General features: G+C 42.0%; 3 protein-coding genes across 3 annotated transcripts in view; all 3 read left to right on the top strand.

Annotated features, from left to right (window-relative positions):
- rph3aa (rabphilin 3A homolog (mouse), a) overlaps positions 1 to 6,465 on the top strand; it is a gene marked incomplete at both ends in the record, with an annotated part of 12,371 nt that extends 5,906 nt beyond the window's left edge. The window contains 3 exons of the mRNA XM_080847458.1: positions 5,234 to 5,315; positions 5,922 to 6,018; positions 6,335 to 6,465. Coding sequence (XP_080703584.1) covers positions 5,234 to 5,315; positions 5,922 to 6,018; positions 6,335 to 6,465 — 310 coding nt within the window. The remainder of the gene's footprint in view (positions 1 to 5,233; positions 5,316 to 5,921; positions 6,019 to 6,334) is intronic.
- Positions 6,466 to 11,136: 4,671 nt separating this feature from the next.
- On the top strand, positions 11,137 to 15,662 carry pla2g3 (phospholipase A2 group III; the record flags this gene model as incomplete). The annotated part of the gene is made up of 6 exons (XM_080847292.1): positions 11,137 to 11,659; positions 12,085 to 12,217; positions 12,392 to 12,526; positions 12,699 to 13,253; positions 13,684 to 13,803; positions 15,467 to 15,662. 6 exons carry the CDS (start codon positions 11,137 to 11,139, stop codon positions 15,660 to 15,662), a joined length of 1,662 nt encoding a protein of 553 aa, XP_080703418.1.
- Positions 15,663 to 16,756: 1,094 nt separating this feature from the next.
- LOC308372854 (tetratricopeptide repeat protein 28-like) overlaps positions 16,757 to 20,000 on the top strand; it is a gene marked incomplete at its 5' end in the record, with an annotated part of 54,796 nt that continues 51,552 nt past the window's right edge. The window contains one exon of the mRNA XM_080848198.1: positions 16,757 to 16,786. Within this exon, the coding sequence (XP_080704324.1) occupies positions 16,757 to 16,786 (30 nt within the window). The remainder of the gene's footprint in view (positions 16,787 to 20,000) is intronic.

The following is a 20,000-nucleotide window of genomic DNA, read 5'->3' as shown; positions in this document are numbered from 1 at the left end:
ATGTCGATTAATGGTATGGAGTTATTGAAACTTACCAGGCTACGTGTAAAAAAGACTAGAAATTGAATGGTTATTTTTAAGGCTCGAAAGTTGCACTGGCTGCCTTTAAAGATTGGGTCATGGAGCAAAAAAGATTGAGAACCACTGGAAGTCGTCACTGCTAACAGTGTGCTGTAGGTCAATAGATTAATGGCATATGATATTAAATAATATTAGACCATAGTGATCGATAAACGGGCGATAAGCCTTGACATAATATGCTGAACCTGATTAATGTTAAGAAAGGCAAACATTCGTACAGTGGCCTATCCGAATAAAATGATTCAGGCCAATCGGATTGTACAGCAGTTCAATTCAGAAACAGAGAAGAACAGGGGGGGGGCTTGTTGTTGAAAAAAGCCTCCAATCTTCTAAGTAGATACTCTACGTAGATACGACATTGTACTAATATGCGTGACGCGGGACAAAGGCTTAATATAAATCGTTCCCTATTCTTCTTTGTTGCTAAACCACTACGGATGTAATATATTTCTGGCCACAACGACTTCATGGCGCTGTTCCGACCCTCAGTCTCTGTCGAACCATTTCTGTGGCACGCTCACCCAAACCATTTAGTGGCCACAAATATATTACATCCGTAGTGGTTTAGCAGTACCATAGAGAATGAATGGGAAAAGGTTTAGGGCCGTTTAGCTGTTGGACAGAGAAGAACAGCATCTTCTGTATTGTTGAAAATGATTGTTAATCTTCTCAGTATCCGTAAGCATGCTTGCTTGCTTCTGCCTCACCAATGTCTGTATATTATATTTTGCCTTACTGAAAGCGTGCCACAGAAATGATTTTGATTGCAAAAGAGACTAAGCATTCGAAGAGCGCCATGAGGTCGTAGTGGCCAAAAATATATTGCAAGAATTCTTGCCTGCCACACGGGCGCGAGAGATGAGGGTTCGAATCCCGACCAATGCAACGTTCTCTTTGGTTGCATTTTTGCTTCACCAAATGTCTGTACATGTATTTTGCCTTTCTGAAAGTGTGCCACATAAACGTTTTTGATTGAGTCAGAGACAAGCATTGGAACAGCGCCATTTAGTGGAAGTGCCCAAAAATGTTTTACATCCGTGGTTTAGCAACAGAGAAGAATAGGAAACTAGAAAATGCATTACCTGAAGGAAATACCAGTGCATGAAATGTAAAAGTTAAGAAAGGAAGAATAAAAGAGTGAAAGACGAAAAGAAGAGTGAAAGAAGGCAAGAAAAAAGGAAAGAGTAAAAGTAGGAAAGAAGAGTAAAAGAAGAAAGAAGAGTGGAAGAAGGAAAGAAGAGTGGAAGAAGAAAGGAAAGAAGAGTGAAAGAAAGAAGAAAGGAAAGAAAAGTAAACTAAAGTGGCTTTGGATAAAGACAGTAAAGAGAGAGTAAAAGGGGAAAAAATTGAAAGACTGAGAGAAAATGGAGTAAAGCACAGAGATGGAGTGTGAGAGAAAGTAGAGTGAGAGGGAAAGAGAGAAAAAAAGTAGAGAAGTGAAGGTGTCTCTTAATATTCCTAGTTATACAGTTGAATGGAGAGGGACAGAGAGAAGAGGAGCCTTGGAACCTTGGCGCAGGTGTCAGTGAAGCACAGGTGCAAGCCAGTTTAATGACCCTATTATGATGTCATAATGGCCCATTGTAAGTCAATGGGAAAATTTGTATTGGTTTTGATTTAATATCTTAAAAAGTATAAAGTTTAGAAAAGTGACGTTTGAATGAAGTTTCTAAGTTAAGCGGTTCGAGCTGAATTAAGCGCAGAAGTCAAAAAAAAATAAAAGAATAATAAGAACTAGAACTGAAGGAACTGAAGGAAATACCAGTGCATGAAATGCAAAGGTTAAGAAAGGAAGAAAAAAAGAAAGAGTGAAAGAAGGAAAGAAGAAAAGAAAGAAGAGTGAAAGAAGGAAAGAAGAAAGGAAAGAAGAGTGGAAGAAGGAAAGACAAAAGGAAAGAAGAGTGAAGAAAGGAGAGAAGAGTGGAATAAGGAAAGAAGAAAAGAAAGAAGAGTGAAGAAAGGAAAGAAGAGTGGAAGAAGGAAAGAAAGAAGAGTGAAATAATGAAAGAAGAAAGGAAAGAAGAGTGAAGGAAGGAAAGAAGAGTGGAAGAAGGAAATAAGAAAAGAAAGAAGAGTGGAAGAAGGAAATAAGAAAAGAAAGAAGAGTGAAAGAAGGAAAGAAGAAAAGAAAGAAGAGTGTAAGAAGGAAAGAAGAGTGAAGAAAGGAAAGAAAAGTGGAAGAAGGAAAGAAGAGTGGATGAAGGAAAAAAGAAAGGCAAGAAGAGTGGAAGAAGGAAAAAAAATGGAAGAAGAAAATAAGAAAGGAAAGAAGAGTGGAAGAAGGAAAGAAGAGTGAACAAGAGTGGCTCTGGATGAAGAGATAAAGAGAGAGTGAAAATATTGAAAAAAGGAGATAAAAATGGAGTGAAGAAGAGAGATTGAGTGTGAGAGAAAGTTGACTGAGAGAGAAAGATGGAGAGATGGAGAGAGAAAAAATAGAGAATGGATGGTGTCTTAATGTTCCTAGTTACAGTTAAATTGAGAGGGACAGAGAGAGAAGACGTTCCTTGGATTTGGCACAGGTGTCAGTAAAGCACAGGTGCAAGCCAGTTTAAAGACCCTATTATGATGTCATAATGGCCCAATGTAAGTCAATGGGAGAAATTTATATTCGTTTTTCTTTAATATCTTAAAAAGTATAAAGTTTAGAAAAGTGAAAAATACATAGCATAAGTGTCGTTTACAAGACCTACGCGACAAAGTTTGAATGAAGTTTCTACGTTAAGCGGTTCGGGCTGAATTAATCGCAGAAAAAGGTAACAAGAATAAGAAGAAGAAGAAGAAGAAGAAGAAGCCTAGGAATAACAATACAGGGCATTTCATGCACTGTAACTAGAAAATGCTAGCCTGGATACCAGCCTGAACTCCGCCCACAAAATTTTTGGTCTGGGAGATTCAGTCTGGAGTCGAGCTAGTTGGGAGGGTTTAAACGGGCCCGAAAAGGGATCTGACCATTCAAATTGTAAGGGCGGGCTTTATACGTTGATGGACAGACATAGATAGAATACCGGTATACATCGAACAAAGATGGCGCCGTCTCGGGAGCTTAGTGGGACATATTTGATATGATTTAAGGTATCTACACTTTTTTTATGTCTACATTGACTCGGTTAGTTGTGTATACGCAACACCAATGTTGCCTAGGATTGTAGGTCTTAACTTATGCACTCTAGACCATTATTGAAAGGTTATGCTAACAGCGTAGACAAAAAAAACATTGAAACTAATGGTAGCTTCTAGCCTTGAGTGCTAATTAAGTAACGTGAGCAGGCATATCTCAACAGATATTGACAGCGCATTCATTTTGAAAGAGGAACAGAGAAACGCGATCAAGGCATTTGTCGATTGAAAAGATGTTTTTGCCGTCCTTCCTACGGGATCAGGTAAAAGTTTAATCTATCAGATGGTAATAATACTACGTTGCTCTGATTGGTTCTAGGTATCCAATTCAGCGAAGAGGAATTTTCTTTCCTGGTTCGTTGAAACACGCCTCATAATCACAGCCCAGTGGTCCGGTCTCAGACTCATATTCTGACTAGTATTATGAGTATGACATCGTCAGGCTAAGAAAATGCATTTCCTGAAGGAAATACCAGTGCATGAAATGCAAAAGTTAAGAAAGGAAGAAGAAAAGAAAGAAGAGTGAAAGAAGAAATAAGAAAGGAAAGAAGAGTGGGAGAAGGAAAGACGAAAGGAAAGAAGAGTGAAATAAGGAAGAAGAAAAGAGAGAAGAACGGACAGAAGAGTGGAAAAAGGAAAGAAGAAAAGAAAGAAAATTGAAAGAAGGAAAGAAGAGTGGAAGAATGATAGAAGAAAGAAAAGAAAAGTGGAAGAAGGAAAGAATAGTGGAAGAAGGATAGAAGAAAGAAAAGAAGAGTTGAAGAAGGAAAGAAGAGTGAAAGAAGAAAGGAAAGGAGAGAATGGAAGAAGAAAAGAAAGAAGAGTGAAAGAAGGAAAGAAGAAAGGAAAGAAATGTGAAAGAAGGAAAGAAGAGTGGAAGAAGGAAAGAAGAAAGGAAAGAAGAGTGAAGAAAGGAAAGAAAAGTGGAAGAAGAAAAGAAGAGGGGAAGAAGGAAAAAGGACGGAAAGAAGAGTGGAAGAAGGAAAGAAAAATGGAAGAAGGAAAGAAGAAAGGAAAGAAGAGTGGAAGAAGGAAAGAAAAATGTGAACAGTGGCTCTGGATAAAGAGATAACGGGAGAGTGAAAATATTGAAAAAAGGAGAGATAAAAATAAAGTGAAGAAGAGAGATGGAGTGTGAGAGAAAGTAGACTGAGAGGGATAGAGAGAAAGATGGAGAGAAAAAAAGTAGAGAATGGAAGGTGTCTTAATGTTCCTAGTTACAGTTAACAATACAGGGCATTGCATGCACTGTAATAACATAGGATCGTTAGCTGAACTATTCTCGTTTCTGGCGCTTTACCTAATGTATACCTACATGTATTTAGCGTAGGGCCTTACTGAAAGCGTGCCACAGAAATGATTTTGATTGCGAAAGAGACTAAGCATTCGAACAGCGCCATGAGGTCGTAGTGGCCAAAAATATATTGCAAGAATTCTTGCCTGCCACACGGGTGCGAGAGACAAGGGTTCGAATCCCGACCAATGCAACGTTCTTTTTGGTTGCATTTTTGCTTCTGCCTCACCAATGTCTGTACATGTATTTTGCCTTTCTGAAAGTATGCCACATAAATGTTTTTGATTGAGTCAGAGACAAGCATTGGAACAGCGCCATTTAGTGGAAGTGCCCAAAAATATATTACATCCGTGGTTTAGCAACAGAGAAGAATAGGAAATAACATAGGACCGTTAGCTGAACTATTCTCGTTTCTGGCGCTTTCCAGCGGAAGATTGGAAATTGGTAGTATACTCATCTACGTCATCTTATCTAGCCTTTACCCGTTTTCAAAATAATGCAGTGGAGTCAGGCTCAGAGTGGAGGGTATGCTTACACTTATATATTGTTCAATTTCTAGTTCAAATTTGATTTAGCACTAAAAAACGCCACTCTTTACTGTCATCAGTTCAATGTAAAATAATCATGTTTAGCTAAAAATACCCAACCCTACTAATCACTGTTTCTTCTTCAGGTTCTCAACCATACAGGTTCTTGTATTCATGTCTGTGTTCTTGTGTTCTGTGTATTGTGGAGAAGTGTACTGCAGCCTGACATGGGGAAGAAGGGCAAACGGAAGACTCAGATCAAGAAGAAGACCCTGAACCCTGAGTTCAATGAGGTCTCACTCACACACATCCCTTCCAAACATGCTTCTCTGCAAGCACTTCTCAAACACAGAGAAAAATCAGGTTTAATGGAAACATCTTAAAATCCTAACAGCCAGTAAATCCTCGTTTGGATAAAGATAATCTGTACACACTGTCCGTTCCTCCTTACCTCACTGCCATTTAAATATACTGCTGTCCATGACTGCTATGGCAGATAATCCGGACATGTTCTATATGTGAATATGCCATACTTATGCCATCTGTGAATATGTCCTGACATAATATATACTATTGCAATGTGTGAGTATGCTATGCTATGATAAATACTGATGCCATCTGTGAATATGCCATGCTGTGATAGATACTGATGCCATCTGTGAGTATGCCATGCTGTGATAGATACTGATGCCATCTGTGAATATGCCATGCTATGATAAATACTGATGCCATCTGTGAGTATGGCTGTTTGACTGCTTAGCTGACCATGATGTCTGATTGGCAACCGGGTGCAGTATTTGGTATAATTGTTAGATTAGATAGTGAAATGATAAAGGAGTGGGGGGAAGAATGCCTGTCCTGACTGTGCTGCAGTCCTAATGACAGATGTCCATGTGCAGGAATTCAGCCTTGAGGTCAAACACAGTGACCTGGCCAAAAAAACACTGGACATCTCAGTGTGGGACTATGACAGGGGCTCAGCCAACGATTTCATTGGTAAGCAGCCTCTGCCTGCCTAGAGAATGTGTGTTGTGTCTGTTGTGAGAGTGTGTGTTGTGTCCGTTAGTATTGCTGAGCTGTATTATGCTGAGCAATTTACTAAATATTGTGTATTGTGAACCGAACAGTATGTTGTGTCTGTTTGGAGAGTGCAGGCTGTGTATGTTGGGACAGTGTGTTTTCTGAGTGATTGTGTGCTGTGGATGTTGAGAGAGTGTGTGTTGTTTCTGTTTTGAGAAGTCTTGCCAGAGTTCTGCAGGTTCTGAGTGGGTTCTCTGATGCTTGTGGGTTCTCTGGTTCTCTGCCCCTGCAGGCGGATGCCAGCTGGGCATCTCTGCTAAAGGGGAGTGTTTGAAGCACTGGTACGAGTGTCTGAAGAACAAAGACCAGCGGATTGAGCGCTGGCACGTGCTCCTCAACAACCAGCAGCCTCTTAGCGACTGAGTAGTCCTGTCCCTGAAGTTCACCTCACACCCCTCTGACCCCTCTGACCCTGTCTCATGGTTCAGTCCACTAGAGCAGTCAACTACTGCTCTACTCGGGGGGGTTTCAGGAAGTACCCCTGAAAACACACACAAACACACACAAACACACACACACACGCCCAGCGCACACACACACACACACACAGGTGTTAGGCTGAGTTTGTGTCTCTGTTCAGATGAATCCACAGGAGGACCAGAGCAGAAACACACACACACACACACACACAAGCAACAGTATGGAGGAATTAACATTTTGCCTAATTTGAAACTAGTTTTGGTATCACCTTCAAATTCATTTTCATGGTATATAACCATATGAAGGAGAGCTTAACACATCTGTATTTCCCACTAACTTCCCAGACTATGCACGATGTAGTTCTGTGATCCAGCTCAGAACCCCACAAAAAATGTAAGAAAAGATTTCACCGCACAAGGTTTCCAACGGTATCACCAAAAGACACCAATTTGCATGCTTTCAAGCTGTGCTGTTGTAGCAAGGTTTTTGAATGTCTTTTAGTATGTCATGTAGTTAGCTTGCTATTTTTAGACCTCCTTACAACTGGTTTAAAGGGTCTCATGTCTATGAGTCTGATAGTGTCACAATCCATTATGCGGCTCGAATGCCCATAAAATGGATTCTTTTAGGGACCTCTTCTTATACCACTTGTTGCTTCAACAGTCTTCTGTAAAGCACAGTTAGCGATGACACAGCAGATAATAAGTTTGAGTCATTACGTCACTGCAGGTGGCAAAGATGAATTTGACTCATCACTGTGCTCCAATCAAATGACAGAGATTACATTTGATTCACCACCCTGTTGTCCTTTTGTCCATCCCACTGGCGTGATGTCTTATCAATAACGCCTCTGTGATGTATTCCACAGATAATGCAGATGTCCTTGATGACTTAACTGTGAATCTAGTGAGTTCGTGGACAGTTGTTTACTGGCATGTGTTGTGACTTATACAAAAATATGTTTAAATGAGTATGAACACTATCGCAGTGAAACAGTAGCAATGACATAGCTTGATCATACCTACAATAAAGAACTTCCATTTTGGTTCTATCTGCATGGGCTGAATTTTGTTCTCATCAAATGCAGCAGGATGTGCACACTATACTTGTTACTTCTTATATAATTATCATAATAGTCATTACCAATAATATCAAACAAATAAGGGCCAGAATAAGGATATGATTGTATTTGTTTCGATCTCTGAACAAAAACAAAAACGATAGTAATGAGCAGACCGCAACCACAGTTTTCAACGCCACTGTGCAATGCTAAAGAGTGACAGTCATCAACACCACTGTGCAATGCTAAAGAGTGACAGTCATCAACACTACTGTACAATGCTAAAGAGTGACATTCATCAACACTACTGTACAATGCTAAAGAGTGACAGTCATCAACACTACTGTACAATGCTAAAGAGTGACTACTGGAGACCAAAGATGATTAGAAGTTATACTGAATGACTGAATAATAAGAACAAACATAATACAGTTACCTCTATTGTGAGATGAGTGCCCATGGGTTTGGTAAGAACAAATAGGGGTCACACTTGTCATGTACAAACCTTGCATGATACATTTGTGGTAAAGAGTTTGCATAAACATTTCATCCTAAACTGGCAAAGTAGGAAATGTATACAATGTATATTTTTTCTCTGTTCCTGTACATGAAAGGGGCCATAATTACGTATGTCTGTTAACACTCGTTGTTATACATAAAAATACTATTTTCATATGCGGGGCCCCAGGCTCATGCTCCTTAGAATGGCACTTATGGAATTCAGGTGTGATGTAATCTACGGTAGCCTGTATGTGATGAGTGTTTCACGTATTGTTGTAGACCAGAATGTATATAAAAGCATGTTATGAAGTGTATGCATAGAAGTGTAGATAGAGTGATGAACAAAAAGTGAGGATGAGGCCATGATTTCACACTAAATTCTCTCCACTGTCTCATGTCTCATTCACGTCAGTGAGGTGAGAGTGAGAGTGGTGAGACAGTCAACGATGAGGCAAAAGGTCTCGTGTCAAAGTCAGTCTTTGGGCCTAATCTGATTGTCAGCATGCTGACTAGCTGCACGTTGAGCAGTGCCATGTGGCGTTGTTTTATCTGTAACTGTGAGCTGTAACTGGGCCACCCAACTCACACGATCCACAACATGTGAGCTACACGTGTATGGATTTTGTATCACGACCAATCATGTACACTTAAGTGAACATATGGACAATTACACAAATGATGCAAGGATGAGACTTGCTCTCTTGCTGTGTTTGCCCTTATGATATATGTTTGTGTTGCTGTTAATCGGAAAGCTAAGTTCAATAAAGGCTAATGCAGAATGAACACTTGTGTGTGTTTTTGTTGATCTGTGTGACCAATAACGCCACACTATCAACAAAGCTAGTCATCTGCATTTCAGATCTGATTTCAGTTCACAGTCCCTCATGCTAATAAAAAAGTTTTGAAATATAATGTGATGTAATCTACTGTAAGTGTAATTGATTGTAAATAATGTCATGAATGACCTTTCTGTGTGAGTGTGGAGATGTGTGATTGGCTGAGATCAGTGGTGCCGTAGGAAAGCCCCTCTGTGGTGACGGGGCACTAAACTTTGTGCGAATCAGGTAAGCTGTGGACCAATCGGAGAGCATCAACACATACACGTGCACACATACACGTGCACACATACACACACACACACAAACACCTTAACCACACGCACAGACACATCTGCGCACACACCTGAACTGCTCTGCCACAAAGAACACACATGGCCGCTTACTGGTGCAGCTACGCTACTTGAACTTCACAAGCACGTATACACACTAACCTGAACTTTGCATCACCGCCAGCACTGAGACAACTTTTCTGCTTCAGGGTTAAAGGTCAAAGCTTATCACCCCAACATGCCACCTCAGATTCTAATGTCAGTGCTAAATGTCTCTCATTCAAGCTGGACATTTATGGCTTTAATAGAATGTTGTGAGGGTGTGGTGTGATTGTTGAGATTTCCTATATAATTGTTATATAATTACTCAACAAATCTAATGCCAGTAGGATCTTTCTAAGGGTTTATTGTGATTCTCAAACATTGCCATGATTTTGAGTTAAATAAAATCAATCGATTTTTTTTAAAGCGCAAAATGAATCACGAAATCCTGGAGGGTCTGATTTATAAAGGTCCGTTTTATAAATTCAGTTGAATACTTCCCATTTAATGCAGTTGAAGTGAATGCCGTATAACCATACTACCATGGTGCTGAAATAGTTATGTGAAAACCCCTCAAACAGGACAGAAAGAAGCAAAACTGGGGGAAACAAGGAGAACCTACAAGGCAAACAGGAGAAATGAGACACATTGCGTCCATTTGCAGCCGAAGTTCAGTAGAAAAGCCTGTGGTGTAGTGCCATTCTGTGAGGGTACCGTATGTCTTGACCAAATATAAACAACGCCTCTGCTCTGTCTCTTACACAAGCGCAAACTGTTGCATTCTTACTTGGAAAGGACTGGCTTCCAGTGAATTTTACGTCGTAGATCAGAAGAATAAAAACTCACCATCTTGACAAAAACTGACTAAAACCATTAGTGAATTTAAGTTTGGTGACATTATTGCATTTAAACATGTGACATTGGTCATTTAAACATCAAGTTTGGTGACACTGGTGAATTTAAACATCAGGTTAGGTGACATTCGTGATTTTAGACATGTGGCATTGATAAAATTAAAATATCTGGATTGTTGACACTGGTGAATTTAAACAGACCTGATAAAACTGAACATCAGGTTTAATTGTATTGTATGGATGTAAAATATATAAAATGTTCATAATCCAGCCAGAATGGATGTCAGTGAAGAAGGCTGTAATAAACTCTAACCGGTGAATAGAAGCTTTGGAGGACAGCATGTGGGCTCATCCTCTACTGATCTGAACACACTAAAGGGCAACTGTGGACGAGGCACTGCACCGACAGATATTCAGTCAATCCATGTCTGTTCAAGGGCACCTCTGTGTGTGTGCTGGTGTGTGTGTGTGTGTTGGTGTGTATCTGTGTGTTTGTGTTTCCGTGGGAGAGAGTGTGTGAGTCCAAGTACACGCTCATGTTTACCAATAGCAACGCCCACTACGTAGCTTTCCTTTGAAGTTTGATGTTGACAGAAGCGTGGGAACCACCTTCTTCTCAGTATAAATGAGGCAAACTCTCTCAGCTCTGATAAGGTAGGAATCACGACCACAGTGACTTTAAGCTGTGCTCTCTCATCAATTTTACTCCAGCAATCTTACAGGCTTGTTGATGACTGTCACTCTTTAGCATTGTACAGTAGTGTTGATGACTGTGGTTGTGGTCTGCTCATTACTATATTTTTAGTTTTTGTTCAGATATCGAAACAATTACAATCATATCCTTATTCTTACCCTTATTTTTTTTATTCCTTCAACGGCTTGTGTCAATAAGCCATATTAAGTAATATAGCAGGTTTTATAAAACAGATTTATTCAACATCTTGTGTCAATAAACTATCTTAACTAGTAAAAGGTTTTAGCTTATTGAGCTTAATTCAGATTTGTCCAGAGGGGTTGTGTGCATAAAGCCCATTTGACCCGGGGGTGAGATGCCCAGTAAGACTGTAAGGTTGTTGGCATGGTGGGCAACATGCCTCCTGCTGATGCAGTCTGGTCTTAGTGCCCTCGCCGAGGAGAAGGCGCCCGGCTCCTGTTTTTGGACCCGGACACTGGCAGACCGGCGCACTCACCAGATGTTCCTGCGGCAGCGGAAGGGGCAGCTGGTGCTGTATCACGCTCTGTGGGGGCACGACGGTGCCCTGCAGGCGTGCGTGACCAGCCGGGAACTGGCGGTAACCCACGGATACCTGACAGAGTGCCGGGAGCGCCAGCAACAGCATTTCAGCGCGAGCCCCCAGAGGTGGTTTCAGACACACACTCTGTTCCAGCCGGGGGTGTGTGTGGAGGCCGATGTGGGAGGCAGCGCGCCTGTCAGACACACTCGGGATCTGCAGACCCAGCACACCCACACAGAAGGATCCGGAAGCAAACGTGTGAAGAGGGGACTGATGATGATTCCTGGAACTCTGTGGTGTGGCTCGGGCAACAGGGCGGAAAACTTCACTGACCTCGGTAAGTGCACAACACACACACCCAAACAGATTACACTGAGTAGACAGATAGAAGCTACAGTCAGTGTGTGTCTCATTTGTGTGTATATCACCTATCATCTTTTGTGCTGTGTGTGTCTCACCTTTCCTTAATCTCCTGTGTGTCTAACCTGTCTTTATTCACCTTTGTGTCTTGCCTGTCCTTATTGTCCTGTGTGTCTTTCCTGTCCTGATCATCCTGTGTGTCTCACCTGTCTTTATTTTCCCATATGTCTTACCTGTCCTCATTCACCTGTGTATCTCGCCTGTCCTTATTCACCTGTTTGTCTCACCTGTCCTTATTCTCCTGTGTCTCATATGTTCTGACTCTCTCGGTGTTGTGTACTTTGGTGTGTGTGTGTGTGTGTGTGTGTGTTGTGTAATGTGCTGTGTGTGTGTGCGTTTTAGGTGCCTTTGCACAGACGGACAAGTGCTGTAGAGACCATGACCACTGCAAACACACCATCACTTCCTTTAGCTCTGATTATGGTGTGTTCAACACCAACATCTTCACCTTATCTCACTGTGACTGTGATAACAGGTATGCCAGCACTCAACCCACCCCGTGCTCTGGCACACACACAGAGGCTTCTGCCTCAGCTGTGCTTGTATCATCATGCTCATCTAGACTACTGTAAACATTGGAGTGCTGTGGCATCTCCAGATCCAAATGGAAGTGTCCAGCATGTGCTTAAGCTCTGGAATGTTCCCTCAGGTTCAAGCGCTGCCTGCAGCAGGCTGAGGACTCCATGGCCGGTGTGGTGGGCTACGGCTACTTCAACCTGATCCAAATGAGGTGCTTCGAGTGGTCGCTCAGGATGGAATGCACAGAGCGCAGCTGGTGGGGCAGGTAACAGCTTATTCTCTTAGATTCACATGAAAAGGAGCCATTTTGCAGACGTTTTCAAGCAATGTTACTAATAGTATTGTACAGCACTACTTCTGTCCGTATGTGTACTTCCTGGATATAATATGCCAGCAGTTCACACGTGTGTGTGTGTGTTTTGTGTTTTTCTCGCCAGGTGTGTGTCATCCGACCTGACTCGTTACGCTGTAGTGCAAGAGCCAACAGACTTTAACTCCACACTTCCAGATATCCCCAATCTACCACACCCAGACCAGCCTACCACACCAGACCCAGACCAGTCATCCTCACATCACCTCACAATCAGTGCCACCACACCGCCACAGCCCATTATGTCTACAACCAAACTCATGGAGACCCGAACTGATGCCTCAGACAACAGAATCAACCTAACCGACACCAGAATTGATGCCTCAGACAACAGAATCAACCTCACGGACACCAGAACTGATGCCTCCGACAACAGAACCAACCTCCCGGGCACCATTACTGATGTCTCAGACAACAGAACCAACCTCTCAGACACCACAGCCAGTGTCTCAGACACTAGTACCAACCTCCCGGACATCAGAACTGACGCAGGTCCTTTGCTTTTGTGTGGTGTGTATAAGTCCCTGGATGACTGTAGACTGCAGGTGCCCCCACTACAGGAGCGCTTTGGTCTGAAGAATACAGAGCTACAAACCCTCTATCACTGCAACTGTACCAGAAGGCAAGACACGCACACACTTACACCAATTCAGAAACAGAACTATACAGCATTAATGAAATGTAACTAGTAGCCTTACATTGTTTTGATAAAGTAATAAAAAAGCGACACTACTAAAACACTGTACTCAAAACCTCATAATTCAAATAATTTACAACTGTTTAATTGTTTGAGTCATATTCTCACAATAAATGACAGTTCCACATAACATTAAAACTGGAACTGTGGGGGGCCTCCAATTTGCTCAAACCGCCCCTGATGGAGGTGATACACATACACATTCACACAGATTATGAAATTGCAATCTCACATATTCTTCACAGTTTCTTCTCAGTAAGAGCAATGTATGTGTGCGTGTTTGTTGTGTGTGTGTGTGTGTGTGTGTGTGTGTGTGTGTGTTAATGTGTTAATGTGTGTCTGTTGATGTATCCAGGTTAGCAGAGCATCTGCCAGTGCTGGAGGCGGCAGGACTGCATGCCTTGCTGCTGGACTTTGTATCAGAGTATTGCTTCATCCTGCCACACACACAGAGTGTCATCGCGCCACAGAGCAGGTCAGTATGTGAAAGGTCACACACACACCATGAACTCATTGCGGGGGCATTACTTCAGCTCCACACACACACACACACACAGACACACACAGACACACACACACACACACACACACACACACACACACACACACACACACACACACACACAGACTAGCAGGGCATGCTGCTGCCTGCAGTGCCCTCTGATGGCCCTATTCAGCAGTACATGGGAATGTGGGGCTGAGGTGGGAAATGTAACTGCTCTCTCTGCAAGCAGTCAGTACTCCCATAGGCGGTACACACACACACGTAGATACAGGCAAACACACGTGCACAGCATACACACTCCCTACACACAGAGATGGGCAGTATTTCAATTACTTGTATTTGAAATACTAGTTAATTTACTTTTGAGTATTTTGTAATTTGTATTTGATAGGGCCGATAAAAAATCGAATGTAATTCGTAACAAAATACTTTAGAGTGGAGTAATTTTGTATTTAAAATACTCAAAATACTTTCTCCAGTGTTAAAGCAGAAAGAGATTTTTTTTCTGTCGGATTCTACCACTAGACCATCTGATCTGCCTCTGAATTTAATTGTTGAATCAGGCATCAGTCAATTTGCCAAAAGTGGTGCTTCTTATGGCCGCCCCTTGTTGGGGCGAAAAGGAAATCACCCCAGATCTCTCATTGACTCTCATGTTAAATCCATTTTTTTCACAAAACAGGGCTGTGGTCGAAAACTTAGATAGCTGTCTTGATCCTTGTCAATGTATCTTCATTAGTACACCGACTAAAAGGAGGTTCTTTCAAAGAGCGAATCGAGTTGTTGCACTGAACGTTTGCCATCTTGACAGAATGTGACTTGATCAAAGCCGTATGATGTCCTTATACGCAATCACGTATGACGAAAGCACGGTGGGGATAGCCCTTCCGGAATCCATAGAGATTGCAATGAGAGCCCTGTTTTGTGAAAACATGAGAGTCACACAGCTGCTGCCTGCAAAAATATATATATATACAAAATCAATCAAGTTGTTGTCTTTTAATAGCTTTGCTTAGTTACACTGACATTCTGTGACTGTTCTTCCTTTTTTACTGGGTTCACCAGAGCTTTGTGTACATTATATAGCCCCGTAGCCAGGGCCCATAGACATATTTATGTCAATCTAAATAGTCTGAATAGCCAAGTCACATTGCCAAAAATACTGATGTATACCTATATTCATCGAAAAAATTACACTGACAGGTGTAATAGGCGGAATATGTGTGAGGGGGGAGGGGCGTGGTGGCGGCGGAACAAACATGAAAAAAAGGATACGGGACTCAAATGTTTGGGAACCACTGCCTTACACCACTGACAAGGGCCCGTCATAATAGCCTGCACCTGGGCCCGTGGTAACTACATTACGCCACTGAATAGCCAAATATACCAAATTATTGGAAAACTGAAATTTCAGAAAAAGTATTTCCTGTATTTTAAAAATACAAAATACATGTATTGTATTTTGTTACATTTTCTGGCAACAGTATTTTGTATTTTATTTTGATACATTTATTTAAAGGGTATTTTGTATTTTGTATCAAAATACATTTTGATGTATTTCATCTCCTCCTACACAGCATGTTATCTTATCTTTGTTTAACTTGCAACTAACACCTCTTTCCCTGGTCAACAGTGCTGTTCTGATGCAGATGCCATTCATTCATGCAATGCTGGGACAGAAGATGCCTAAAACAGGCAGGCGCCACCTATTGGACAAGGGTCGCCAACTGCGCCACAGTAGACGCAAAAAGAGGAAAAACTCAGGGGTCAGGCTGTACCGTAAATGCCGAAGAATGCACTCTCAGCTCCATAGACCAGGGCGACATTGACCCTAAAAAAACTGATTTCAGAAACAAACCTCTCAGCCTCGACCCCTGCGCTTTGCTCAGCCCATCACCTGGGTTTTTACATCTGATTGACACCTGGGTTTTACATTTGATTGACATTCTTGAGGCCCAATCCACCCTGAGCTACTCTGAGTTTCTGAATGATGAAAGACTGAAACTGGCTGAGAAACTTCAGAGGGTTGACGCTGTGATGCTACTCATGCTGCAGAAGCACATAGTTGCCTACTGTTGCTTTAATCGTCATCCTGTTTATTGTATATTATTCTAAATAAGCTTTATGTAGACCAATGCCAACTTTGTCTATGTGAAAGGCTGTTTGAAAGAGATTATGTGTATTGAATGTTGTATATGAAGATCCGACGTTACTTGTGAAGTCTACATGTTCTAATTTATTTTGTAAAAAAAAAAATACAGTATTGTTTTTCTTAGTAAAATGTTGCATTGTGGTGTCTACACTGAGAAATCAAAGGCAAATCAGCAGGAGCTGGAACAGTCGCTACTGTACAGATTGGAAATGCTAGCACAGAGATTATTGCTCTACAAAGCATTTACAATGGCGAGTTAAGGGGGCCGACCATGCAGCCAACAGCAAGGGCGCAGTCATTTAAAATGTCCTTAGGACCAGCATTACGGTGGTGCACCCACCATCATAGCTTCCCTCGGTGAATCCACTGGTAGCTAATCAGATAGGCTAACTGAACAGAAGGCAGGAAGAGAGGCAGGCAGCGGGCTGAGGAGAGGGCTGAGGTCGGTAACTCTACTCCGCTGTGATGTCAGCAGCGGTAATGCGCGCTGAAGCTCCGCTGGAGCCAAAGCAGAACCGCCTCTACCGGGAGAAAATCCGCTACAAGCCCGAATGCCAGAAAAAAACGGGGATTTGACAACATGGCGTACTTTCTGTGGAATAACTTTTCTTAAGACGTAACGAAGAGTTGTGCATCCTGACTGAGACGAATTTCGGGGAAGTTTACACAACTTTAAGTTGACCTTTAGAACAGATTTCCCATCTTTTTTGTAAATACGTCTATCATGGGATGAAAGTTTTAAGTTGTTGCACAGTCTTGAAGTAGGACAGGATGGAGAAACAAGGATCGCGAAAAGAAAAGGTAACGGATACTCCGTGTAATATGAGAGTGTAGTGTCGTGTAACTTTTAAACGCGAATGTCTTCGTGAGAACTAACTACTACCGTCATCCAGCATTCAACCTTTCCTGTTTTGTTGAGTCTTCCCCGAAAATATGCGATCGCAAACCATTCTTTTCACTAGAGCAGAAGTGTGCAGAGTGAGTCTCTTATTAACGCAGATGAAAGGTAAAAACGTATAGCAACCGCTTGCATTTGGAAGAATTCCGACCTTTGTTTCAGTCCAGCGAAACTCTTTTGGAACACAGATTAAATTCAGCAGTTGCAGTAATGCAACTACAGTATGCACTTAGAGTAGGCTGTTAATTATGTCAACAATAACATTAACTCTTATCTCTGTTTCTCGGACTATTGTTTGTTTTGACAATGAAAGCATCTGCACATACTGTAAGAGCAGGTAAAGGCTGCGCTGTAAGGCCTTACTGAGAATTTAACCCTTTGTCATCCTGACAGTGAGCCCAGAATTCTGGATGAGAAACATCTGAGGAAGGAAAAGCTCACACATACCACTCTATCTCAGTCAGCTGATATCTAGCATTGCGTATGCTGTGTGTGACAGCTTCTACAGTCTCGCAATTAACCTCATTTGACAGCATTCAGTTTTGACCATGATGGAGCCTGTCAGTCAGGCCATGTGTAAAACGACTCTGTATGCTGTGTCAGGTCTGCCTGCACACATGATTTTACAGAAGACTTTTAAGACTGGGGAATGGTTTATTTTAAGGTTGGACCTGCTGCCCAGTAATTACAGAGAGCCCACATTGATTGTAGTGAACACAGTAAAGGCCCACGCTGGTGAGACTGGCATTAATGCAGAGCCCAGTTAAAGGTTGGGTTTCATGATTCTAATTCACTTTTTGGCAAAATTGTATTCGTACAGTCCTGGAAAAACAAATAAAGAAGCTTGGACCGAGTCATAGATTGTTTCAGCCAATCAACAGTTAGCTTCTAGAGAAAGGACAACCTTTCTCTAGAATCGCAGACTCTCTTTTTAATGCTAGACTGGTGCTTATGGTGGCATTAACAAAGAGAGCCCATTTAATTCTCACACTAGTGATTATGGTGGCATTAATGCCCGCTTCCTGTAGGGAGGTCACATATTAAGATGAGATAAATGCGAAAAACGTACTGCAGGAGGATTAAAGTGAGGCAGACCTCATAATGAACAGTAATTGAATATGAGAAGTGCAGAAGGACTGAACATATGTATGGGAAATGAAATAAGTGTGGGCCTGTCTCTTTAGTGAGACATTTAGTGGTGCTCTGAGGCCTGTTGACTGTGATGGGTACTAGAGTGTGTGTGTGTGTGTGTGTGTGTGTGTGTGTGTGTCTGTCTTTGGAGGGGGGTTACGATTGTGTGTCTATTTGTGTTTCCACTGTGTGCATTAAGGTAGGCGTGGCCAGCGTGTGACGTGTGTAGGAGTTACTTGAATGATGTGTATATCAGTGTGTGTGTTTGTGTGTTTCATTGAGAATGGTACACATTTCCCCAGCTTGGACTGTACACACATGTAGAGAAGAGTACAGTTTGTGTCTGTGTTGTATCTGATTTTTTTGTGCATTGGTAAAATGCATAGTGTCTATGCTCATGTCAATGATAAAAGTCTGCAACATAGTTCCCAGGCCTACATAAGTGCACCACAAGAAGACCGCACGCCACAATGTGAAGCCTCCTGATTCCACTGTGGCACCACCAAAAACGCTATTTGGAAACGCACACAGTTTTGAACAACAAAAAATATTTAATCCACAATCCACAATAACAATGCAATAGAAAAACACAGAATCTGGGTCTAAATGAATGGGAATAAGGAAATAAAGGAGATGGCTTTGACAGGGCCTTCAGGGAGCTGCTGCCGAAGCCCCAGGCCTGGGTAATCTGTCTTATGTCACATTCTGACTGGTCTGTCAGGCCTAATGAGTCAATGGGAGTGACATGTCCTATAGATTTCATATACAGAAATAATACGAATTGAATGTGTTGTTTGAAATATCTCAAAGTCTACATGGAAACATACTTTCTGCTAGCGCAGCTAACTGTACCGTTTTAGCAGCAGAAGGCTAACTAGCTGAAGGCTAGCAGAAGGCTAACTGGCTGAAGGCTAACTGGCTGAAGGCTAGCAGAAGGCTAACTGGCTGAAGCTAACCCTCCAAAGCCCCCCAGTACTGTTGACCTCTTACACCGATTGAGGATCGGTGCTGATCCTTTATGATGTGGGAAATGTATACTTTACTTTATCTGTGTTTGTGTGTGTTTGTGTGTGTGTGTGTGTGTGTGTGTGTGTGAGAGAGTGTGTGTTACTTTGTATTCCTTTTTTTCTGCTCAGTTGCAGCTGTTCCGTTCTCAAATTGGTCTGTCCAGAATGAATCCAACTAAAACCCTTATTATGCTGACTGCCCAAACACACACACACAAACACACATGTTCCTTCTCTCTCAATCTCTTTATCTCTCACTCTCTCTCTCCCCATACACACACTAGCTAAACCATTCTCTCTTTTACTTTTTTTCAAACTCTTCAACACTTCAAAATATGCATTCAGCAAAGACAACCTAAAGCAGCACAGACAGCCCAAACCATCAGCACAGACAGTCTGAACTATCAGCAGAGACAGTCTAAATCAACAGAGATAGTCTACATCAGAGACAAGGTGTCTCTCCATCTCTCTCCAACCTCCGTGCCTCCTTTCTCACCCTCTCTTTGCCTGTTTCCCTGCGTCTTTCTCTGCCTCTTACATCTCCCTCTTACATCTCCCCCTACAGCTCTCTTTGTTTCTATTTTTTCTTTCTCACTCTTTCCTCTCCTCTTTTGTATCTCCACAGCAGGTACTATCCATTCTTCTTCCAGTTTCCTCTCTCTCTCTCTCTCTCTCTCTCTTTTGCTCTCTCCAGCTCACTCCCTCTCTTTCTGGAAGTAATTACGGGTTGTGCTGTCCCAGAGTGCTTTGAGAAGGGAGTGGTGAGGAGGGGCTTTAGAATACAGACAGGAGTCACGAATGAGGGTTTCCTCTTGTACTTCCCTCCCTTCCTCTTTCCCTTCATCGCGCTCGTTTCTCTCACTCCTTTCTTTCTCTCCCTCTTCCTTCTTCTCTCTTTTCTTTTTTTTAAATCTCTGTCTTCGTTTTCTGTCTTCATGTTTCTCTTTCTCTACTTCTCCAGGTGGACAGTACTGAGAGT

The sequence above is a fragment of the Sprattus sprattus genome, assembly GCF_963457725.1.
Source record: "Sprattus sprattus genome assembly, chromosome: 11".
In the NCBI taxonomy this organism is placed as follows: domain Eukaryota; kingdom Metazoa; phylum Chordata; class Actinopteri; order Clupeiformes; family Clupeidae; genus Sprattus; species Sprattus sprattus.
Note: the sequence above shows the minus strand (reverse complement) of the source record. Positions and strands in the feature narration are given on the sequence as shown.